This window comes from Schistocerca piceifrons, chromosome 4, assembly GCF_021461385.2.
Source record: "Schistocerca piceifrons isolate TAMUIC-IGC-003096 chromosome 4, iqSchPice1.1, whole genome shotgun sequence".
In the NCBI taxonomy this organism is placed as follows: Eukaryota; Metazoa; Arthropoda; class Insecta; order Orthoptera; family Acrididae; genus Schistocerca; species Schistocerca piceifrons.
Genome location: NC_060141.1, coordinates 400,954,550 through 400,980,309, shown reverse-complemented (window position 1 = coordinate 400,980,309; position 25,760 = coordinate 400,954,550). Strand labels below are relative to the sequence as shown.

At 39.9% G+C, this 25,760-nt stretch overlaps 1 protein-coding gene across 5 annotated transcripts in view; it reads left to right on the top strand.

Moving 5' to 3' along the window:
• Positions 1-25,760, top strand: part of LOC124794648 (TGF-beta receptor type-1) — a 189,102-nt gene that overhangs the window by 79,730 nt on the left and 83,612 nt on the right. For 3 of the 5 annotated variants that reach the window (XM_047258167.1, XM_047258165.1, XM_047258170.1), the window contains one exon: positions 5,093-5,241. The exons of the other annotated variants lie outside the window; for them this stretch is intronic. In XM_047258167.1, coding sequence (XP_047114123.1) covers positions 5,093-5,241 — 149 coding nt within the window. The remainder of the gene's footprint in view (positions 1-5,092; positions 5,242-25,760) is intronic. 5 annotated transcript variants of the gene reach the window in all.

Sequence of the window (25,760 nt, the reverse complement as noted above, 5' to 3'; positions counted from 1 at the left end):
CTGCAGAGCAGGAGGGTGGGCACGGCCACAGGGCAAGCAGGGCTGTACAAACAGCTGACACATGATCGGCCTTGTAGCTCAGATGGCCAGGAGTGGACAAGCAGGTCACACTTGTGCAGACTGCATGCGGTCGGGCTGTCTGGCAGGTTGCCTACACCACCTGCTCCTACTCACGGTTGAACTGAAGGGTGCTCACAGGCTCTCCCATGCCCATTATGGCAGCATTGGAATAGTGTGTGTTAGGGTTTTCAGTATTTGGCAGAATTACTGTAGAAGAAAGATTGCATTATTAATAAACACTTGGGAGAGAACATACTGACAGTATAAAAAGTAAGTTTGAGAAATCTGCCATTGTAGAACATAGTCATGCCTACTGATGAAATATTATTTGGCAACACTAGAATTTGTGGGCACACACCTCACATTAATAGAATGCAGCCATCAGATAGAGTAGAGAAGGAGAAAACAACACAAACGGCACAATAATGCTGTTAGAAACCTAATTCCCATATCACTGTTGTAATTGGTAACTGAAGAGGTGAATGAACTTATTGTAGTTATGGTGATTGACTTTAATTCAACCTTCTTGTGGAAACCTTGGGACTGGTAGCTGGAAAACTTTTGGTAATGGTTATAAAAGCCTAAATCAATATAGGGGTGTGTCTGGGATAAAAACTTGGAGTTTGCTTTCCTGACATTGAGGACAGTATTAATAGTTCTTCAAAGCTTGAATTTTAACTCTGATTTGACATAAATTATGAACCAAGAACTTTAATTTAAAGGTTACTGTCACAAAAGTCTTTGTAATCACATACAGGTTTTATTTACCAGATTCTACATCAATATGATACATGAAATTAAAATATCTCTTTAATAACAAAGAGGAAATAAATAAATTTATAGATGACTGTGACTGATTTGTGAGGAATGAATGTTGTGTGTTATAGGTTTAGGTATTCCTCAGGTGAAGTGTGCAGAATTCCAGATGCTATCTTCATCAGATTTCCAGTCTCACCTGGAGTAACGAAAACGCTGTGCTGTGTTGAACATGCAAGTCAAGTTTTATAGTCAAGTTACAGCCTACTGTTACACATTGGATTTATAGGCAGACTTAGGAAGTCAATGCTTTGCAATTGTAATAGCATGCAAGATTATAAATATAGTAAAATTCATTGCACCCATCTCTTATCAGGCAAAGAGGAACTAAAAGGTGGTAAATAAATAAAACATATTCAATGGCTCACTTATTATTCGGAATACACGCAAGTAAATATTAATTTTGTTTCACCTGGATAAATTGTTCAAAAATTATGACATTATTCCTAAGCTACAGACAGCAAATCTAAGTAAAGGTGAAGAAGTGATGGCAATTGAAAAATAACTGTTTTTGGAGAGGTTTTATGAAAATGTTTGTGATGTTTATAGATGTAACACCATTATACCATGATAAAAAATCTCTGCAAGAAAGACTAGAAATGATTTCTAATTTTTTTGGAGTGATAAAACAGGGATGTAGGGATCTATTAGGTTTGCAAATAATAAAATGAAAATTATTTGCAATTCCATTGCAATCTTGGGATAATTAGATCAGTTATTGTAATTATGTTTCAGTCAGTTAACACAGTACTTCAGGCTTAGTATTCAAGGCTCTGAAATTCTGTATGGGAAAAGTGAAATACAAACTCCCATTCATTCAGCTTGACTTATCTTCCTTATAGTTTCCTAAAGTCACATAAGACCAATGCTCTAGTAGTGGCATGGCTGTTTTCACCACTGTCATTGTATAAATGAAATTTTGCTTCATAAAAGCTTCAGCATTTATGGGGCATTAAAGTCTGACGTAATTACTTTACATGTTGAAGGATAAGTAATGGTGGTCAAGTGAATTTATGTGAAATGTTTTATGAATTATGTTAAAATGAAGTATCAGATTTGAAACATAGATGCTATACACATTTGGCTTCTATCCATGGCGTTCAGCTTACAGAATATCTGAACAAAATGGAAAAAGTATCTGTAGGTACAACAGTATCACTGTATTTACATTTTTTATCACAGTCAGTTTAGTTTCTTGTAAAGTATAACCACTCTTTTAAATGTTAATTATACTGCTGCCCCATTTAATAATATATGTGTTTTAAACTGGTCAGTGTATATAAATGCAAATTAAATATTAAATGAACATGATTATCTTCTTTGCACACTTTGCCATAACTGAAAGAGAAAAAACCAGCCCCTATGAAGTGGTACCTTTTTAATGTAGGGCTTTGACGTCTTGTATACAATCTTGATACTAATCATGAATAGAGAATTATTTTGGTATCTGAGCTGTACAGTCACACAGTGATGTGTCATACTTGAATGTATGTATAGTAAAAGAGACTTCTCACCATCTTCTGAAATGAAGAAAATAAACTTATTTGCAGAGAGAGTTCAACATTTTGTTTTTTACTAGCTGTAAAATATGCTCCTGAATTATTACAGAAGAAGTAGAACAAGTTGGAGGTAATTCATGTAATGCTACATTTCCCATTTTTGTTAATAGTATCATTAGTTCCATTTTTTGTGTCAGTGCATCATTGAAAACAATGGAAACGGAAAGAAATTCTTAACTGATTGTGTGAATGCATAATTACACAATTTCAATGCATGAAAAAATGTGTGACTGTTATAAGTCTTTCCTTAAAGCACACAGGTTGTGTTACTCTTTAAATGCTATTCTTTAAATTATTAGAGTACTTTAACAACAAAGACTAGTACCAAAACATTGGGAAACCCCTATTATATCCCAACCAACAGGGGTGTATGAAAACCTTGTATTAACAAAAGGTGCAAAATAGTTCCTGGCAGCATTAGTATTATAGTTGGCTACACTTGACAATTTTTCATTAAGTGCAACTATCACCATGTCCTGTGATGTTAAACTTGCAACTTGAAACAATGTTTTTCCTGTTGTTAGGGGTACAGGGCTCTGTAAAGAGACATTCTGAGAGTATGAAACAGTATAAGCAACTTGTAAATTCAGTAAAGTGACAGATGAATGGAAACAAAATGAGAGAAAAAAGAAATTCATCAATATAGTATTCAGTATGAATATTTTTGAGCTCTTATGTTCAGAATTTCAGATTTTAGTACCATAAATATGGTATGGAAAGTTCTGAGAGGCCAATAATTTAGAAGTCAAACTAACAAACCATCAAATAGTAGAGGCATTCAGCTATTGACGTGCACATAAACAAGACTGAAACATTTGCCAGCTTTCGGACAAATCTTTTTTGAGCTAGACCGGGCATGTGTGTTTCCTGCCTCCCCCCCCCCCCCCCTACTCCCCCCCTCCCAAAGACCTGTATAGCTATATTGTGCTGACTAGATACTCAACGCCATGACTGCAGTTCTGCAGGTAGACTGGGGTGAGGGGTTGTGTTGAGAAAAGTGGCCGCAGAAGGGAAAAAAGACAGGTAATAGGAGGGAAGGTTGAGGAATCGTGGATTATAGCTTGGGGAGAGGCCCCTTGGACACAAGATAGGAATGCAGAAGTGAGATGCAGAAGGTGCACAGGATAGGAATCCAGCACACCAGCACCATCATAGTGATGTAGATGACGATGATAAGGAGTAGTAGATTGGGAAGAGTGTGTGGGTGCAGGTTTAGTGAAGTTTGAGTCCTGGCACAGGGTGAAGGTGAATGGTGTAGTGAGTTAACGGAGATTGCGGTCGAAAGTATTATGGGAAAGAACGTGTGGCATGGGTTGTGAAGCGGCCATTGAAATGGAGTGCTATATGCTCAGCAGTGTGTCCTGCTACTGGATCAAGTTTGCTTTTGGCCACAGTTTGGTAGTGGCCATTCATTCAGGTGGACAGTTAGTTGGTGGTCACATCCACATAAAATACTATGCAGACATCCTGCAGCAGGTTTGGTATATGACATGGCTTCTATGTCACACCTGCCCTAAATCCCTTCCTATATGTGTCATCTCCCTGTGGAAGACCCAAGCACAAGACCTGTCTGATTCACCCACTGAGGTCGTGTCACAAGCATATCCTGCCCAATGAGAAGCAGGACCATCTGTGAAAGCAGGCATGTCATAAACCAACTCTGCTGCAATTTCTGCACAGTATTTTATGTGGGCATGACCACCAACCAACTGTACATCCTAATGAATGGCCACTGCAAAATTGTGCCCAAGAGAAGAATTGACCACCCAGTTGTGGAACAAGGTGCCTGAGCACAACATCCTCTGTTTCAGTGGCTGCTTCACAACGTGGGCTGTCTGGGTCTTCTCCTCCCCTCCCTCTCCCCCTCTCCCTCCGCCTTCCCCTCCTCCTAGCATCAGGTTTTCTGAACTATGTAGACAGGAGGTATCCTTCGAATGCAACCTTTATCCTCTTAATCCTCACTCTCCTTCACTCTACATTGGGGCCCAAACATTAGTCATTTGCACCTGAGCCATCAGGTACTCTTGGTCAATCCTTCTTCCCACTGGCCACGTTCTTTGTCCCCTTGCCCTCTATATTCAACCAATCCCTTACCTCGGTCTGCCTGCAGAAGTACTATCCCAGCTTTGTATGTTCAGTTAGCACAATGTGGCTTTTCAGGTGTGTGTGTGTGTGTGTGTGTGTGTGTGTGTGTGTGTGTGTGTGTGTACATCACTCAACTCAACTCCTCTACTATTCATTTACTTGTTACCTTAATTTCATGCATTTTGTCATATTTCAATTTTACCAAATCACAATTTTTTTGACCTATCCTCCCACTAGCTGTGTGTAATCCAAAGCCTGAAATTTTAATGATGTATGAATCTTTACTGATTATCATATGAATTAGAAGTTTATGAACTGTGCATTTATTTTGTTTCCTGTGTAGTTTTTAAAATAAAGTTGTTTTATTTCCTTGGTATTTATAATTAACAGTCTGCTGATTCCTCCGTGTGTGTAATTCTAATATTGAATTTGCAGTATTGTGTTTTAAAGAATTGAGTTTTTCTGAACTGGCTATTCCCCGTAAACCTTGGCTGACTACACTTTGATAAATGCATGATTTTTTTGATATACAACTAATCTGTGTTGTCTTTTGTGTGTTGTATCTATGACAGGTGCCTGGATAGTAATTTTCCTCCTGAAAATCCCATCGCTTGTCATTACTCCAACAAACTTAATGACACTTTTGTCGTAGAATGTTGTAAGCAATCTGATATGTGTAACAGAGATTTGAAACCAACTCTCAATAACAACAAAGAAACAGGTAGGTATAAACAGGTCTTTGGTGTGTAGTGTGCCACTACACTGGATTTTACTGTATTGCAAAACTTGTTGTGCCTCTTGTATGTTACTGCCTGTATTTTGACTTCAATACATGTAATAAATAATTCAGCAAACATTGCACTTTCCAGTGTTTCTAAAGAATGGAATCATGAAATGGCCAAAAGTTGTTGCATATTTGTTTAGTCATGCACAACCAACTGTGCTTAAACTACCAAGTTATGGTTTAACACTACATCAGGTTAAATGAAGATTCCTTGTTATCAAATATATAATTGTTTTCAGTTGCAGCACCTGTCAGATGTACATGCATCTATTATCTTATACATTTTTCATCAGTCACCAGGTACAAAAATTTACAGTACATTTACAGCATTCATCTTACAATCTCTAGACAGTTTACTAAACCCTGCAGTGATATGTCGATTTTTGCACTTGGTGACTGGTGAAAATTATATAATGTAACAGGTGCATATGTATGTGATACATGTTGCAGCTGAAGACTGTTACGTATTTGATGGCAGGGAACCTTGCTTTAACCTGATTTGGTGTTAATCAACAACTTAACCAAAATCAGTTGTGTGCATATAAATATACATTGGAGCAGCTTCTGGCAGCTACATGATGTCATTCTTTAAATATGTTGAATCTGTGCAGCACTTTTTACAGAAAACTGTTCTAATGTTTGCTTCAAATTAGTGAAATGTAAATAATGTTGGGCATGAACTATTTCATAACTTCAAGAAATCTTTGCCAACCCTCTATTTTTTTATTAGAAAAATATAGCATATATCATCTTAGTTATTGTTGTTGCCTTTGTTAAATAATCCTTCACAGAAGACCAGTAATGATATAGAAAGGATTTGGAAATGTGAACTTATTGTCATAATTTCTGTTATGTAGTGCAGTTTCAAGATTTCAAATGTCTTACCATGTAATGACTTGATTTTGTGACTTGCGTTCTTCATACACACTGCATTCATGTCTTCCTGCTGTCATCAAACCTCCCCTGTTAAACTTAGATGCAGAATTTTATTCAAATTGAAAGTCATAAATGAATATTGGTGACACTTGAAACAAATAACGAGCGCCTACTTTCCAAGCAGCAAGACAGGAGGCACTTCTGCTGGGCTGACAGCCATATAAATAAAAAGAAAAGTCAAAACTTTTACTTTCAGAGTTTCTAAAAAATCTTCAACAAAAAAAAAAAAAAAGCAGAAAGATGGGAGGTAGTAAAAAGAAAGGAAAAGATGCAAAGATTTTGAAGAGAAGGAAAAACGTTCCAAAAAGTGGACTGGTGGGTGTTAGAATAGATACAGATGTGATCAAAAGTTAGCCACAAAAATTGAAACCCTGAAAATTAGCATAAATTGTGGATAGATGTATCTGAAAGTCGAGTATATGTTGGAAAACCAATTTTCAGTGCTAGGATTATGGAGGAGTGATATTGAAAGGAGTGAAATAAATTATGTAACAAGTACTTACATGGATCAATATGAAGTAGTACAGAGTGTTGCTCACCACATACAGGAAGCATTGTATGGCAGACAGACATAGTTAAAAGAGCATTAAAAAGCTATTGGGCAGAGTCCTCCTTCAGATGTGGAAGAACACACACACACACACACACACACACACACACACACACACACACGCCGGCCGGTGTGGCCGTGCGGTTCTAGGCACTTCAGTCTGGGACCGCGTGACCGCTATGGTCGCAGTTTCGAATTCTGCCTTGAGCATGGATGTGTGTGATGTCCTTAGGTTAGTTAGGTTTACGTAGTTCTAAGTTCTAGGGGACTGATGACCACAGAAGTTAAGTCCCATAGTGCTCAGAGCCATTTGAACCATGTTTGAACACACACACACACACACACACACACACGCAAACACATACAGAACTATTGTTACATTCCATCCTGGATTTTCCATTGTTTGATTCCAACACACATGTATGTTCAAACTTCCAACACACATGTACGTTCAAACACACACAGCTCACAAACACATCACCCTGTTGTCTGTGGGCACTAAAGCCTGACTGCAAGGGGCAGTGATCTAGATTGGGGTTGGATATCGGTGATACAGAACAGGCATGAGACAAGGAGGGTGAGGGATAGCGGGGTAGAGTGGGGAAAGATGTTGTAGTGCTGCCTGTGTGTGTGTGTGTGTGTGTGTGTGTGTGTGTGTGTGTGTGTGTGTGTGCGGTGCGGGCACGTGCGCGCAGGGATGTGGTAGGTGTAAGATGTTGGGCTGCTGGGTGCAACATTGGGAGGTTGTGCTGCAAGTAGGGAGGAAGTGGAGAAGAGAGAAGCAGGAAGGTCTATGTAGATGCTTGACAGGAGGGGGGGGGGGGGGGTTTGAGGGGACAGAAAGCATGAAGGCATGAAGGCATGTGTGAGGCTGTAGTGGGAGCAAGGAAGGTGGTGTGAACAGGGATTAGTGAAGGTTGGGGCTCATGGTCAAGCCAGTGTCGGTAGTTACAATACAGATGGTACAAGTTGTGGAGCAGGTGCTGAACTCAAGAACACCTTTTTGGGTGGCATGCTCAGCAATTGGTTGTCCAACTGTATCGTGGCCACAGTATGGCAATTTTCCAATGGCCATTTATGCAGACCGACAGATTCTTTGTGGTCATACCCATGTAGAATGGGTCACAGTGTTTGCAGTTATGTTGGTAGCCCATGTGGCCACTTCTGCAGATAGCCCTGCCTTTGATAGGGTAGGAGGTGCCTTTGTCAGAACTGTAGTAGAGATGGTACTGGGAGGATGTGTGGGACAGGCCTTGCATCAATGTCTGTTACTGAAATTTGTACCACGGGACAAGGGATTGAGAGCAGGGATAGAATAGGGACAGACAAGTATATTGCATAGCTTGAATGGGCTGCAGAGTACTACTGTTGGAGGAGGTGGGGAGAATATTTCTCATTTCAGTGTACAATGAGAGAGAGTCTAAACCCTGGCAGATAACATGGTCTAGTTGCTCCAGTCACAAGGGTGGCACTCCTTTACGGCTGGTCAGTGGTTATACGGGGGTTGGTACATGACCGGGGAGACAAAGTGCAGGAGATCTGTTCTTGGACAGCATAAGGAGAGTAATTTTGGTCTGTGAGGACTACAGTAATTCCCTCTCCAAGTATGCTGAGCATCTCATTGAGACCTTCACAGATGGAAATTACTTTCTTCACCTTGTCAAGAATATCTCCTGTGCCATGTCTTTCCTGTTATGTACCATCCCTCCACTGGCCAGCCACAAAGAAGTGCCCCTTGTGACTCAGTAGTACCCAGGTGACCCACATTCTTCTCCAGAGTTTTGCCTACTTCACGTCGTGCCCGGAAGTGAGAAATATCCTCCTCAATCTCCTTCCCACCCTTCCCTCAGTGATATTTTGCCACCTGCTCAACATACATAACATCTTTGTCCATCACTATTCCATGCTTGCTCCAAACCTCTTGCCTCATGGCTCATATCCCCGTAAAGGCCTAGATTCCAGACTTTCCCATAGATCCTCCCACTACCATCTACTCCAGCCCTGTCACAGGCATCTCCTACCCCATTGAAGGCAGGACTACCTGTGAATGTTGCCATGTACTTGGGAATGACCACAATTAAGCTTTCTCTCTGTATTAGGGCCACTGCCAAACTGGTCAAGAGACTACTGTACCACAGTCAGCAAACTTGATGCCCAACACGATGTGCTTGACTCCAACAACTGATTCACGGCTTGTGCCCTGTGGAGCCTTCCTACCAACAGCTTTTCTGAATTGTGCAGGATGGAAATCTCCATACAACATATGCTTCCTTCATGTGACCTATGTGGTTTCTGTTTTTGTTAGTCCTTGTCCCCATCTGTCTCTGTCCTCTTTCCTGCTTCCACTCCAGTCTCACACATACCTTCTTCCCAATATTGCACATTTACAGACCTTTCACCTTCTCTCCTTCACTCCTCTTCTCCCCTTTCCCTGCCCCAACTCCAATCCTACACATGCCCTTTGCCACCCACCCCCCCACCCCCACTATCCATGCCAGCCATGATCTTGCCCACTGTATTCAGACCTTTGTGCCCAAAGACGATACAGCCATGTGTGTGTGAGTTGTTTGTATATGAATGGAAGTGTGTTTTTCTATATCTGGAAGAGGACCATGTTCAATAGCTTAGTCTACTTTTAATGTACTTTTAAATGTGCCTGTCTGGTGCTCGATCTCTCCTCTTTGTGTTGAGTAACAGTATATCTTATTTCATATTGTTGTTATTCCATCCCAAATTTTCTGTTATTTGATTGTAATTATGTGCATGTTATATATATTTTACACTGTCCCACAGTAGGATCTTACATGTTGTTGGTTAGTTGTTTGTCTGTCCAGATTATTTATTGTGCCACAGTTGTATAAAACTTTGTTATTTTCAGTACAGTTTGTCTAAGGCCTATTAAAAAGTCATGCAGCAGTTACCAGTTGCTAAATTCTTGTCTAAGTAAGTTCTTTTGGTTACCTTTGCAACCCCTTGAGCAGTATTCATTGTATGTGCCAAACACAGTTTCTCGTAAGGTATTGTTTAATGACTGGAAAGTGAATATCAGTTGGGCTGAGATTAGTGAGTGTAGTGCACAAGAGAAAATGTAGGCCAGCACCAGGTGGAATCATGCTGTTGGCAGCATGAGATCTTATACTGTTGTGTTACAAAATTGTACCCCTAGACAGCAAGATGGTTTTATTTAAGTCTGTGTTTCAGCTGATTGTAAATTTGAATATGATTTGAGAATTATCATGTTCACTTTAAAGTGTGTAGTTCTAAGTCTTAGTCATTCCAAAAGAAAATTGGTGTTCCCAGATGGTCATTGTGCTCAAAGGCTAACCAGTTTCACTTAAGGGGATTACCACTTTTCACACCTTTTTAACTTTTTGTATTTGATTTATGACAGATAATCCAATTGCGTTGCCAAGGAAGCCATTACCTAACCATTAATATAGAGTAAGTTCTTCACAAGCATTCCATCTGTCACTCTTTCGGTTAGAGAACCAGCTGACATGTCACCTATATTGCTAATACTGTGTAAAACTATGTTATTCCATATGAAATGTGCTGTGATCATATGTAATGTGGTGTATTGAAAAATGAGTTGGAATGCCCTTTGGTGGTTTTCCATTGCTCCAGTTTCAAATACTGCAATGTTGTTGATAATCACAACTACATCTTCAATCTCCAGAGCAGTGGCACATTCATGTAAATTTTTGTCCAGTTTTCAGTGAGTAAGGATGTACAGATGTTTGAGGTAAATGTGTAGAGCTGATGACAACCACTTTTCTGATGTCTAATTCTCTGTAGGTAAATATTTATATTTTTATATTACAAGTAGACTATGAATTTCAAGAATTTCAACTAATATCGATTTCCTGTGTACAAAAGTATGGCAAACAATTCATCAATGTGGCTCATGCCCTTTCCATCACCTGCTGTAGAAAACTTTCACTGGGTATGTAGCCTTTTAACTGAAATCTTAATTGTTGTCAATCCATTCTCATTCATTCTATTAGCTGATGAAGATACTTTCATATTATGATGGTATTCATAACACCTATATTCCGCAACAGTTAATATGGCAAAAATTCCATCCATACTATTTTGAGGCACATTTTCAACACTGCTTCCTTGCAAATATGTGGTTCAGTATGACTGACAGTTAGTGAATTGAAATGATTGTTATTCCTAATTGTATGACATGGCTCACATATGAAGAATTCCTGCAATGGGACTTGTCATGGTTATTGGAAAAAATATTTGGTTACAAGACTAGGCATGTTCTTTCTGCATGGTTGGGTTCCGTACACATTTCATCCATTGGATAATACAAAAACAACCAGATATATTATACATCAGTGAATGTGGGGTAACTGAAAGTCAGATATGTAATCTGATATATATCCTCTCCCAATAGAAATATCGCATTAAAGTACATCAAATGCACTATTAAAAAGTTTTATTATAAGCAGAGTATATGTCCCACAGGTAATACCACTGACTTTATCATAACACAATCAATAACTTCCAAAGAAACAAACTTGGGTCTTCTTGAAAGAGGTGATCATCAACAAAAGCAGCTTCAGAGTTCCACGAAGTTAAAGTTCAAAAGTATGACCAAATTAAAGTCTGAAGGGTAACATAAAGTTTTCCATTTACGTGAACAAGTTAAGTTCTGAAATAGGAACCAGAAGTTAAAGGCCAGAGTCTTAGGCAGATGTTAATGAACAAAAGTTATAATGGCATCACAAGATTTAGAATTTCTTGGGGTCATACTTTGCTGATGAAGTCCTGACAAGAGAACCAGAAAATTTTCTAAATTTGTGCAAATACTACTGGCACCAGCTCCAACACTTCAATTTGGTGCAGTAGTAGTGAAGCAGAGTATATCAAGGCCTCCCTGTGTGGCACTATTCCATTGATGAAGTCTGGTCCCTTAGTGATGTCCTGGTGAAAGGCATCTGTGTAGTAGTGAATGATGTCCTGGTGAAACCTTTTCAAGGCTGCTCACTGTGCTGGAACTGACTTTTGGAGCCAGAGTGTGAGCCTAAATAACTGCCTCATGGAAGTAGAGAATAATTTGATCTGCCTGCCCTGATCGTAGCTGCGCTTGCATCTCAGTATGCTGACCTGTCTACTGGTGTCTTCCTCTCTTGGTCTGGTGGTGCAGCTCACCGGTTTGAGTTGTCGTGGCGTCTGGTCTGGTGGCACGCGTATTGTGGTACTGCTGCTATGACGTACAGGGTGTTTCAAAATGAATATACAGGTTTTAATGCTTTGCAGCAGTTATTACATTTAACTTACTCACCACACAGAGTGAATAGGTGAGTTCTTGCCAAGCCTTGATCAGTGTGTCTGGAGCAATTGCTGGAACAATGCTGTTTCTAAAGTCAGGTAGATCAGCTGGTAGCAGAGGCACATATATACGAGTGTTTATGAACACCCAAAGGTAAAAATCGCATCGCATCAGTTTGTGTGTGAACGTGGAGGTTATGAAAAACAAACTTTGTCACCTGACCCCTTGCAGCCAATCCAGCAGTCAGGTACAATGTCGCATAACCAATTGCATACTCAATTATGCCAGTGAGGTAGCACACCATCTTGTTGCCAAATGAAGTTCTGTGGTTCAGCTTCTTCCAATTGAGGAAAGAGCTGTAGTTCTATTGCATCAAGATAAGAAATGCCTCTTACAGTTGCTTCACCAAAAAAGAGGGTGGTATATGGCAGCCACATTTCCAATTATCTGAATTGATGATTCATCACTGAAGACAACATGATGCAGAAAATCTTCATTGTCATGCATAAAGATTTCGTCTACAAAGTTGGCACATAAACCACAGTATGTGGCTATAGATCTGGTACCGACTGCAAACGGTATGGACGGAGTTGTAAGCGTGTCCTCAAAAGGTCTCCAAACTGACGTCACTGGAACTGCTAATTGATGACTAAGTTCCGAACTTATTTCTTGGTGTTAGTGTAAAAGACTCTCACTCATTCAACTTGTTATTCAGTCACTCTTCCCTTTGTGCACAGGTATACAAAGAAAACTGTTTGAATTGCTCTTTCATTTGATGTATTATTTATAATTGTAAGTTGAATGTGGTAAATTCTAGAAAGCCTTAAAACCCATATAATGATTTTGAAACAGCCTGTATATGTTGTGCATGTAGCTGTTAGCACCTGCTGTTCATGTCACCACAGCAAAAATACTATATATTAACCAGTTATTCCTGTAGATCTAAATATGAAGAAGCCGGTATCTTTACACATATCAGAACAGGAAAGCTCTTAAAGATTTGTACCATAAAGGTGTGAGATGACCCATAGTTAAAGAAAAAGACTTTAAAATTGCTGGTGCAGTGACCAATGACAAGAGTATTTTGTGTGTACAGGTCACCAGGTGGCAAAATCTTTCTGGAAAAAATGCTATCTTACTACACATGAATATGAATAGAAACATTGTTATATGTGGAGATTTCAATATTGATATAGGAAAAGGGTCGAAAATAAGACAAGATTTTGAAGAATTGTTAAGTCAGTATAGCATTCATGCAACATTATCTGTACCACTTCTCAAAGCTAGACAGTTATTGACAGCATTATTGCTACTGTTAGTAGATGTGACAGTTGGTTTCATGTAGTTCAGATAGAAATATTTGCTCATCGTGGACAGCTGATCTGCCATTGCAGAAGTAATGACATAGTATCATAATCAAAATGAACAGCCAGAGAAATCAGGATTATCAGTGAGCAAAATATTAACATCTTTGGGACAATATTAAATGGGGAAATGTGGAATGAAACCCAACAGGTACAGAATAAAAATGAAAAGTGTATAGCTTTTATTACAAAATTAAATATCCAGTCTGAGCTGCTAGAGATGCCAGTCATTTGTGCATGCGGTGTGCTTGCTTGTGTGAATTTGGATAGAAACTAAATCATAACAGTCTTTTCACTAAGCCAGTCTGCAACTCAAAGTATCATCTTAATGGTGAGCAGAAATCTTTTCTTTTCCTTATATTATTGATATTCCAACCAGGAGTTTCCATTGTTTCGTTGCAATGTAGCATTTCCCGAAGCATAAAGACAAGAGAAGCTGCAGGATGTAATATAGTGGGTTACCAGTGAAATTTGAACAACACAGGAAGCTGCAGGATCTGAGATGGATGGGTTAAGTTGTAAACTGTAAAACATTACGGAAGTGCTACAGAAAAATTATGAGATAGATAAAAGCAAGAGCTGTTAACACCACCATAATGAACTAAAAAGTAAGATAAACACAGCCTGGGTATAGATAATATTGAAAGAATGGGAAAAGATTGACCAAATAAAGAAACAGAAGAGAAGCTGTGTGTGAGGTGGGTGCCACAATTGCTTGGGCTACCAAAAGTGTGCCTGGTGCACTATTTCATAGCAGTGTCTGATGGTGTTTCATAGCAATCCACAAAGCTTTTTGCGCCAATTTGTGATTGTTGATGAAATCTGGATCCATCTTTATTCATGAGAGTCGAAATGGCAGTCAAAACAATGCATAAAGTCTGGTGAAAATGTTCTGAAGAAGTCAAAGGACATTTTGTCAGGTGTGGTCACTGTTTTTTGGGATTTCCAAGGAATAGTCCTCATAGATTACTTGGAAAAATTCAGAACTATAACTGGACCCTATTATGCTTCATATTTGGATCGTTGGAAACTTGCGTTGGCTGAAAAAAGACCAAGGTTGGCACATAAAAATGTGCTCTTTCACCAGAACAGTGCATGACTTGGACTTTGAGTTGGCTCTTCATCCACCCTATTCACCCGATGTAGCCCCAAGTTGCTTCTACCTGTTACCTAACTTGAAACTTTGGATTGCTGGGTAGAAATTTCCATCAAATGGGGAAATGACAGCTGCAGTCAATGAGTATTTTGCCGAGTTTGACGGAACCTACTTTTTAAATGGGGTAAAAAAGCTGAAGAGTCAGTGAACCAAGTGTATGTTCCTCAAAGGAGACAAAGTCAAGTAGTAAAGTGAGTTGTTTATGGAACAAACATTTTTTCTTCAAAATATAATGTGTTGGGTAGTTAAAACATCTACAAGCAGCAACAGTAGAACAAACATATGAAAGGTATTACAGTTTTCAGGCTTTTGGAACCAGAGGCTCCTTCTTTTGGCAGAAGGGTTGAAGGGGAAGAAAGAGGGGGGAAGGAAAGAGACTGGGGAGGTTTAGAAAAAGGGGTAGAGTTCGGAAAAGTCACCCAGAACCTTGGTCAGGGGAGACATAGCAGAATGGGATGAGAAGGAAAGACTGATTGTTGGAGGTGGCACAGGACAAGATTTGAAAACCTGATAGCTGAGAGGTGGAAGATGGGGTCATATACAAGACAGAGGTTACTGCTAAAACATCATGCATAGTTAATAAGAGCAAAAAGCTAAGTCCAGTGTATGTGATAGAGGTGGGAGGGAGATGACAGGAAATAGACTAGTCAGAAAATGAAAGCTATAGAAAACTAAAAGAGAGTGGAGAAAGGAATAGTTACAGTAAAGGACTGCTGAGACCAAATAAATCAATTAAATTAAGGCCAGGTGGGTGGTGAGAACCAAGAACATATTGAAGTGACAGTTCCCACCTATGGAGTTCTGGAAAACAGATGTCTGGTGGAAGAATCCAAATGGCAAGTGTGGTGAAACAGACACCGAGTTCATGACTGTCATGTTGTACAGAATTCTCTGCAACAGGATATTGTGTGTTGCCAGTATACATCCTCTGCATATGCCCATTCATCCTAAGTGATAAGTTAGTGGTGGTCATGTCGATGTAAAAGGCCTCGACATTCAAAGTGACCATATTTATTTAGATGCAGACTCTTTACAGCAATACACTATTACCCCACCAGCCTAATTCAAAAGCAGTGTTTCCAGGCCATCACATCCAATCCTGGTGCTGCTGGACCCTCCAAAAACCAACATAGGAGTACACCATTTGTTACTCAGTATTATACTGGTCTTCTTTGTATTAATCAGCTACTTCCACAAGTCTACGGCTTACTAAAATCATGCCCTGAAGAAATAAGGTTTATTGTGTCCATCACACCTAGAATAGCTTTTTGTCATCCTCCCAATCTCTGCAATATCCTTCGTAGACCCTATGCTCCTTTTGCAACCATCTCCCTACCCTGTGGCTCCTACCTCTGCGACTGTCCCTGCTGTAAGACTTGCTCTATGCATCCTCCTACCACCACCTATACCAGCCCTATAGCAGGCAAAACATGTACTATCAAAGGGAGAGCCACCTGCGGAACAACACATCATGTACCAGCTGTTGTGTAAACACCTTTTACATCGGTGTGACTACCATCAAGTTATCATTAAGGATAAATAGGCATAGCAGAGGGTGTATACTGGCAACACACAATATCCTGTTGCAGAGCATGCTTTACAACAGGACAGTCATGACCTCAGTGCCTGTTTCACCATACATGCCATTTAGACTCTTCCTCCAGACACCTGTTTCATTAGCACACTGGACTCACATTCAGGAGGGTGACGATTCAAACCCGCATCCGGCCATCCTGATTTAGGTTTTCCACGAGTTCCCTAAATTGCTTCAGGCAAATGCTGGAATGGTGCCTTTGAAAGGGCATAGCTGACTTTCTTCCCCGTCCTTCCCTAATCCGATGGGGCTGATGACTTGCTGCTTGATCCTCTCCCCTACATCAGCCACCAACTAACATCAGTTATGCAGAACTGTGTTGGTGGGAACAGGTGTTACAACATGTCCTTGGTTCTTGACACCCACTTGGCCTTAATTTACTCTAATTTCTTTGGTCTCAGCATTACTTCACAGTAACTTTCCTTTGTTCAATGCCTTTTAATTTTCTACATCTTTTATTTTCTGCCCCGTCTATTTTTCACTGTCCCCCTCTCACTCTGTCACATGCAATGAACTTAGGTTTTTGCTCTTGTTAACTCGTGCATGATGCTATAACAGGAATCACTGTCTTGCATATTACCCTACCTTCCACCTTTAACCTCTTAGGTTTTCAAATCTTGTCCCCAACGATCAGTATTTCCCTCTCATCCCCTGACCTGGGGTTCTGGGAGACTTTTCCTAACTCTACCCCTTTTCCTAAACCTCATTAGTCCTTTGTCTTCACCCTTTCTCCTTCCTCTTCAACCCTTCTGCCAGACCCCTCTAGCTCCAAAATCTTACAAACTGTAATACTTTTTGTATGTGTGTTCTCCTGCTCCCACTTGGTGAGTAGATTTTTTATCTATTCAATTGCATTATATTTTCGAAAATAGATTATTTTCATAGAAACAGTTTTTTTTGACCAGATTTATCAATGGACAGGTAAATTTCAAGAATTTGAAGATAATGGCTGACTGTGGTCTGATTCCAGATTTAAAATTAAACACTTTAAGTAACTTCCTTTGTGAATCATGTCAGTTTGTTCAAGTTCATAGGAAGTGATTTAGATCAAAGTTGCTAACTTGTGCCTATACTCCAAGAGAATTTGTTCATGCTGATGTGTGTGAAAAGTTGCTACTTACATCGTTAGCTGGGGTCGACTATTTTACTGCTTTTTATAGATGATTGTACTAAATATTGATTTGTATATTTTGTTAAGAACAAAAGTGATTTTACTCCTGTATTCCTAGAGTTTCAACAGATTGAACAGTTGATGGATATGCAGACAGAGAATAGGTTAAAAGATTCAGAATTGACAGTGGGACAGAATTCGTTAATGATGAACCTCGTAATCACTTCAAGAAAACCAGCATCATCTGTGAAACTAATTCGCTATATACACCAGAGCAGAATGGTAGAGCTGAATGTGATATCAGATGAAGAATGCAAACTGCTGTTTGATTCAGGTCCTCTACACACACTTTGGGTAGAAGTGGTCAACATGTCAGTCTATACATTAAACCGTTGTCTTTGTATGTATGTTTGTCAAAAGATACCTGATGAATGGTTTGGGAAGGAAACATCATTAAAGCACAATGAGGAGGTTTGGAGCCAAATATTTCTTGTACACTCCCAAACAGTTTTGACCCCACATCAAAGCAGGTCGAAGATGCTAATGTTTGGTTAAGTAACAGTTTTAGGGTGTATGATGCGATAACAAAGAAAATAACTGTTTCATAAGATGTGGTTTTCAATGAAAATACCTCAAGGTGTCACAAAGAATTCAGGAGCAGAAATGTTAATTTATGAATACAACTTCCCAACACAACCAGAAGAAGATAAAATTCAACAGTCTTTGGAAAACTGAGTTGTAGTTGCAAAAGATCAAGGTGATACTGAGAAGGCTTCTCAGTCAGAAATGAATCTTAGAAAGTGCAATGAACCCTCCAGTTCATTTCAAAAATTATGGGGCTTGCGCAGTAATCATTAATGAACCACAAACTTTCAACCAGGTGATGGCATCCATAGAGTCTGAGAAGTGATATGACGCACTGGAAGATGAAACTTTATCATTGGAAATGAATAATAGCTGGGACTTACTAGATCAAACTCCATATTGTCAACCTGTCGGTCATAAATGAGGTTACAAAATTAAATGTCAACCAGATGGTAGTACGAGGTGCATTCAAGTTCTAAGGCCTCCGATTTTTTTTCTCCGGACTGGAAAGAGATAGAAACATGCGCATTGTTTAAAAATGAGGCCGCGTTCATTGTCAATACGTCTCAGAGATGACAGCACCGTATGGCAGATGGAATTTTACCGCCAGCGGCGAGAATGAGAACTGTTTTAAATACTTAAAATGGCGACGTTTTCCTTACTTAAACAGTGTGCAATCATTCGTTTTCTGAATTTGCGTGTTATGAAACCAATTGAAATTCATCGACAGTTGAAGGAGACATGTGGTGATTGAGTTATGGATGTGTCGAAAGTGCGTTCGTGGGTGCGACAGTTTAATGAAGGCAGAACATCGTGTGACAACAAACCGAAACAACCTCGGGCTCGCACAAGCCGGTCTGACGACATGATCGAGAAAGTGGAGAGAATTGTTTTGGGGGATCGCCGAATGACTGTTGAACAGATCGCCTCCAGAGTTGGCATTTCTGTGGGTTCTGTGCACACAATCCTCATGACGACCTAAAAATGCGAAAAGTGTCATTCAGCTGGGTGCCACGAATGCTGATGGACGACCACATGGCTGCCCGTGTGGCATGTTGCCAAGCAATGTTGACGCGCAACGATAGCATGAATGGGACTTTCTTTTCGTCGGTTGTGACAATGGATGAGACGTGGAAACAAAGCGCCAGTCAGCTCAATGGAAGCACACAGATTCACCGCCACAAAAAAAATTTCGGGTAACCGCCAGTGCTGAAAAAATGATGGTGTCCATGTTCTAGGACAGTGAGGGCGTAATCCTTACCCATTGCGTTCCAGAGGGCACTACGGTAACAGGTGCATCTTACGAAAATGTTTTGAAGAACAAATTCCTTCCTGCATTGCAACAAAAACGTCCGGGAAGGGCTGCGCATGTGCTGTTTCACCAAGACAATGCACCCGCACATCGAGCTAACCTTACGCAACAGTTTCTTCATGATAACAACTTTGAAGTGATTCCTCATGCTCCCTACTCACCTGACCTGGCTCCTAGTGACTTTTGGCTTTTTCCAACAATGAAAGACACTCTCCTTGGCCACACATTCACCAGCCGTGCTGCTATTGCCTCAGTGATTGTCCAGTGGTCAAAACAGACTCCTAGAGAAGCCTTCGCTGCTGCCATGGAATCATGGCGTCAGTGTTGTGAAAAATGTGTATGTCTGCAGGGCGATTACGTCGAGAAGTAACGCCAGTTTCATCGATTTCGGGTGAGTAGTTAATTAGAAAAAAAATCGGAGGCCTTAGAACTTGAATGCACCTCGTATAACTGAGGTATAAAGCTAGAGCATGTACAAAAGGATATTCCGAGAGACCTTGTCTTGATTTTGGAGAAACTTTTTCCACCTGCTGTTAGTTTAGGTATAAATAAATTTCTATTCTTCTAGATTTGGCTGCGGTATGGATACGAACATGGAGCAATTTGATGTGAATGCTGACTTTCTCAGCAGTGATTTGCAATAAGATATTTTCATAGAACAGCCTGAAGATTTTCTTAACGATACGCAACATTAGTTGGCAAGTTAAAGAAAAGCCTTCATAACTGAAGCAGTCTTTTTGATGTTGAAATCAAAGATTTGTTCAGTTTTTAAAGTTTTTTGGTTTCAAGGAGCTTTATTCAGACAGTCATGTGTTTCATGCTCAAGTTAGTAGTCATGAAGTGTTTTTGGCTATTTTTGTTGATGATGGGCTAATTCTGAGTAAATCAGTCACAGTTATAAATAAAATACTTGAAAAATTCATTATTCATTTTGAAATTATGCTTGATGATCCCATTTATTTTGTAGGATTGGAAATCAGGCAAAAAATGTGATACTAATGAATTTTTCATCAGTCAAGAGGACTATATTAGTCGCCTCTTAAAAAATTCAGCATGAACAGCAGTAATTCCCATGCACACAAGTTGGTTACAGTTTACAGCTACACTTGGGACAGTGCCCAGATAATGAAAACAAGAAATATATGGAAAATGTTCCATTTTACAAGCCTGAAGGAGGGTTGATGTTTCCCGCTACGGTGACAAGACCTGATGCCTGGTGTAATGTTTTCTTTCCGTCAAGTAAATCAGTTTCTCAAGAACCTTGGATCTGAGTGTTGAACTACTGTTAAACACAACCTGAAATGTCTTCAAGATGCAAGAGACAAAGGTATAAATACAGTGGGACCATCTTAAGCCACATGTTTACCCAGATTCTGATATTCACCATTCAAGAAGAAGTTACATCGGCATATTAATTAGTGGACCTGTTACCTAGAAATCTCATAGGCAAAAATGTGATGCAGAATCTGCAATAGAAGCTGAATACATTGCAACATCCAACACAGCCGCTGAAATAGTGTGGTTTCGCACATCTTCCAGGAGCTTGGTATCAGCGTGGAACAGTCAGCTCAACTCTTTGTGGACAATCAGAGTGCTTTGCAATTATTGCAAAATAATGAGCAATACAAAAGGACTAAACTCATACGCATAAAGTTTCATTACATTTGTGAAAAGATAAATGATGATTCTATTCTTGTAGCCTATGTCAAGATCTTTTGGCAGAACTGTTTACAAAAGCAATTACCAAACAAAAGTTTGAATGTAATTGTAGATCATTATCACCTATGTCTTTATAATCAGCAAATAAGGGTAGGAGTGTTACATTCTGCGGCTTGTTGCACTGATTATCTTGTGATGTCTGTGTGCAGATGGACAGTAGTACATATGATGTTTTTACATCTTTGCCACTTCTGACTGATACATTTTGTTTATCCCTTTGCATACTAATTTATGTTGTGACCATTGTTAATGGAATCTGTTCTATGTTATGTGTTTTAAAGTGCCTTCTCCTTTATGCAAGTAATAAAACATATTTACTCCAAACTGTAATGACTTAATTACAGTCTGTCTAACATTCTGAAACATGCAGAAACTACTTCAAAAATCTAGGCATCTTAACTTCCACATCTTTGTACACACATAAAACAATAATATAAGTCACAAAAGGTAGTTTCGTATGGATTACTAACGCTAGTGTACACACCCACAATACAGGAAGGAAGAACAATATAAAAAACATACCCTACCAACTGACAGTGCTGGAAAAAGGACCTTAGTATTTAGGTATCAAGCTACTAAAAACTGAGAAGTCTGTGTAAAAATCTGTAGGATAGGAGACATGAGAAGACTATCCTTCCAAAGAAACTTGGAGACTATCTGCTGAATCAGTGATGTTGGAAAGTGCAATAAAAATGATTGCTCTTTTGGAAATAAATGATGATGAATGTGTTCTGTTTTTGGTATGTCCCATGTTACATGTATGTTTATTGTGCACAATGTAATATCACAGAATCATATAAAATTCAGTTCTGTTATGTAAACCAAATTCTCCCTGTGTGAGGAATCAGGCACATGGACTATGTTCAGAGACCACCAAGATTTATGGACCTACCTACATTAGATTTTTGTCTGTGGAGATATTGAAATGGGAACTTCACAAGAAATTAACAAACATAAGACACAAATTAGGTACTTGCTTTATCTTCAATAAAATTCTTCAGGGTATCAGACCGCATCGTCATAATTTAAAATGCGCCAACGTTTCGGCCAGCGTTGCAGCTAGCCTTCATCAGGGCCTTACGTTAACTGCTAAATGAACACACTTGATTCCTTAAATAGCTGCACGAGAAAACCGTGTCGTTACTTGATTGGCTGTAAAGGGAGGAGGAGGAGGGGTGAAAGGTATGCTTTATTGGTGTTTCCTTTATTATCTGTCATTGGCTGAAATAGCTGTTTTCTATTGGTCTTTATATTAATCCACCCCATTGGAGGAGACGGACGAATAGCGAACAGGTGATGGCTGTGACGTCACACTGTTTCCATGCTGTCCAGAAGCCGGCTGCGGCGTCCCATTGCTCTGTGCGCTCGCGACCACTGCGGCTCTCCGCGTGTCTGCATGGGCCGCCACGGCTCTGCCGCTGCTCCGTAGCCCTGCTATTGCAGGCAGCCAAGACCTCGGAAGCTTGTACCCGTCCTCTCTATTCATGTTGGCGGGTCTTTTGGCTATTTCTATCGCCTCTCTAATCTTTCTTTTGAAAGTGAGAGGCTGTTTCGCCAGGACGCGGGCTTCTTGAAAAAATATTGGTTTCCCGCACTTGTCTCGGTGTTCCGCCACTGCTGACTTAGTGTGTTGTTTCAGGCGGATATATCTTTCATGTTCCGAGAGCCTTGTGCTAATCGGACGTCCCATCTCACCTATGTAGACTAATCCACACGCACAACCAATTTCATACACGCCAGCTGTGTGTAGTTTGTCAACTGCGTCCTTGGTAGAACCGAGCATGTCTGATATTTTGTTTCTGCTTCGGAAAATTGGTTTGATGTCGGCTTTTCGTAGAATTTTGCCAATACGTTCGGTGACCCCTTGTACATATGGTAACACAGCAATGCTCTGTGCCTCCTTCTCCTCTTCCCTATTAATCTTCTCCCTTGTCGACATGGTGCTGTCTATCATCTGCTTCCCATAGCCATTAGTTCCGAAGATGGACCTGAGGCGTTCAAGTTCTGTCTTCAGATGTTCTTCGTCGCTTATCCTGTACGCTCTCTTCGTTAGCGTGTGCAGGGCGGACTTCTTCTGCGTGGGGTGATGGTGGGAGGAGGCGTGAAGGTACCTGTCCGTATTGGTTGGTTTCCTGTACACTTTGTGGCCAAGTTTACCATCAGGTTTTCGATAAACTTCCACGTCGAGAAAAGGCAGCACCCCATTCTTCTCTGTCCCTTGCTTTATGAACACTGCTATCTGTTTAAAATTATATGGAGAAATTTTCAATAATGTTGTATGTAATGTAGCAAAGAGAGCAAAGTGATGCATTGAAGTACATGGAGGATTATTTGCATAATGAAAATGTTGATAAGTATTTGTATTTTTGCTACAATAATATCTCCCAGAAAGTGGTTTAAGTGCTCATGATCATTTTTGTTTGATTTCAGTTATACATAACATTCTGCATGTCATAACACTACAACCACTGAGAAATGGACGTGGATTTATATGAGCTCTTAATTCTCGATAATAATTTCACCACGAACATTACCCCTCCTCTCAAAAAATTATTTATATATTGGTGACTGAAGATGATAGTGAGACAAGTGTACAGTCTGTCTGGAAAGTTTGTATAGTAGGTGAATACAAATGGACATGGGGATGTATAAATACATCTTTCACTCAGAGGTCTACATAATTCTTGTCCCTTCCTCCCTCCCCTTCCATTTCATGTACGTATACAAGCTTTGCTTCATTTGAGTAGTCTTGCTTAGTGATGCCTATCAGATGATAAGTCTCTACCTTTTGAATATCAGTGGTTTACCCATATGACACCCTCTGAAGACTCTTTTAAGTTTCTGCAAAAGAAGTGTCTAAATTGGTTGAGGTAAGAGTTTGTACGTCAAATGTAAATTTTCTGTTTACAATGAAGTGGCAGTTGAAAACATGATATGCATCATTTTCATCATTTGAGCTGTTCCAGTTCTTGGGTCTATTGTTTTATAGATGGTTCATGTTTGGTGCACCATGTTTAGTTAACAGTGATGAATGTTACCAAACGGAATAATTTGGTCATAGAATGAAGGCTTTTATGATCGGATGACATAGCTGCTGAAAAACCTTTCGGGATGTGAGGTCATGGTCCAAGAAACTCTTCTGTTCCTGATGTTCCATCCAGGACTGCGCTGGGCATCCTCAGAGGCACTCCTGTGCAGCTCTGAGGATACCCAGCGCAGTCCTGGATGGAACATCAGGAACAGAAGAGTTTCTTGGACCATGACCACACATGCAGAAAGGTTTATTAGCAGCTAGAGTAATCTGTGCCATTTTTATAAAATTTGCACAACCATTCATCAGCAGTTTTTGTGTTTTTACATGAGGAAATGTCTCCCACAATCTTAGTTTGCCAAGAAGTTTCAAATAATAGCATCAACAACAGTTTTGCTAATGCACAACTTATCTTCGCCAAGGCAGTCTATGTTGATCTTGGAAAGACGTCCATTCTTTTCGTCACTGTCCCTAGCAAACAAAATTGGTTATACTATTCATGAACAGTCATCTGCAGTCTTATGTTCACTTTGTGATTTCAGGTGTTTTGATGTAGTTTTTCCAAGTTTGAACCAAACCATGATTATTGCATGCTGCTCCATTTTCGGACAATGACAGACACAACACATATTGGGAGGTGTGAGCTATATTTCTCTTTGGTTTTGATTTCCAAATGTATTATGAAATCAAGATTACTGAACCTTCTGCCAATGGATATTGTATTGGTGAAAACTTTGCATTTGTTGTCAGTTTGCATTTTATTTAGATTGTTTGAACAAAAGCAGTATATTGCACCTAAATTTCTCCTTGTGTATTACCAATTTGTACTGAATAATTTGTCATAACCCAACGGGGGTCGCAACGTACTTCATTGAACTGGTCAGTCGAAAAGGAAACGATGTGGGATTTTTCAGGTCTGACGATTCCTTGGCACATAAGTGGCTTCGTGGAAGTGAATAAGTCAGTGACAGTGTCTAGTTCTAGCTGAGGTTTATGAGGTCTCTGTGGTTGAAGACACCCCCCCCCCCTCCTCCTCCTTGCTCCCATGATCCATGGACCTTGCCATTAGTGGGCAGGGTTGTGTGCCTCAGTGATACAGGTAGTTGCAACCACAAGGAGGGGTATCTGTTGAAAGGCCTGACAAATGTGTGGTTCCTGAAGAGGGGCAGCAGCCTTTTCAGTAGTTGCAGGGGCAACAGTCTGAGTGAATGACTGATCTGGCCTTGTAACATCAACCAAAATGGCCTTGCTGTGCTATTACTGTGAACAACTGATAGCAAGGGGAAACTACAGCTATAATTTTTTCTGAGGGCATGGAGCTCTATTGTATAGTTAAATGATGAGGTGGGGACTACTCAGGAGGATGTTGTTATCAGGAGAAAGAAAACTGGTGTTCTACATATTGGAGTGTGGAATGTCAGATGCATTAATTGGGCAGGTAGGTTAGAAAATTTAGAAAAGGAAATGGATAGCTTGAAGTTAGATATGATGGGAGTTAGTGAAGTTCAGTGGCAGGGGAAAGTTTGGTCACAGGAGGTATAGGACCTCTGATCAGGTGAAGACAGTGTTATAAATACAAAATCGAATAGGGTAATGCAGGAGTGCGTTCAATAATGAATAAAAAAAAAAAAAATCAGATGTGGATGAATGCATTATTGTAGCCAAGCCCACACACATCACGGTAGTACAAGTTTATATGCCAGCTAGCTCTGTGGATGATGAAGAGATTGAAGAAATGCAAGATGAGATAAAAGAAGTTATTCTGATAGTTAAGGGAGATGAAAATTTAATAATCATGGGGGACTGGAATTCAA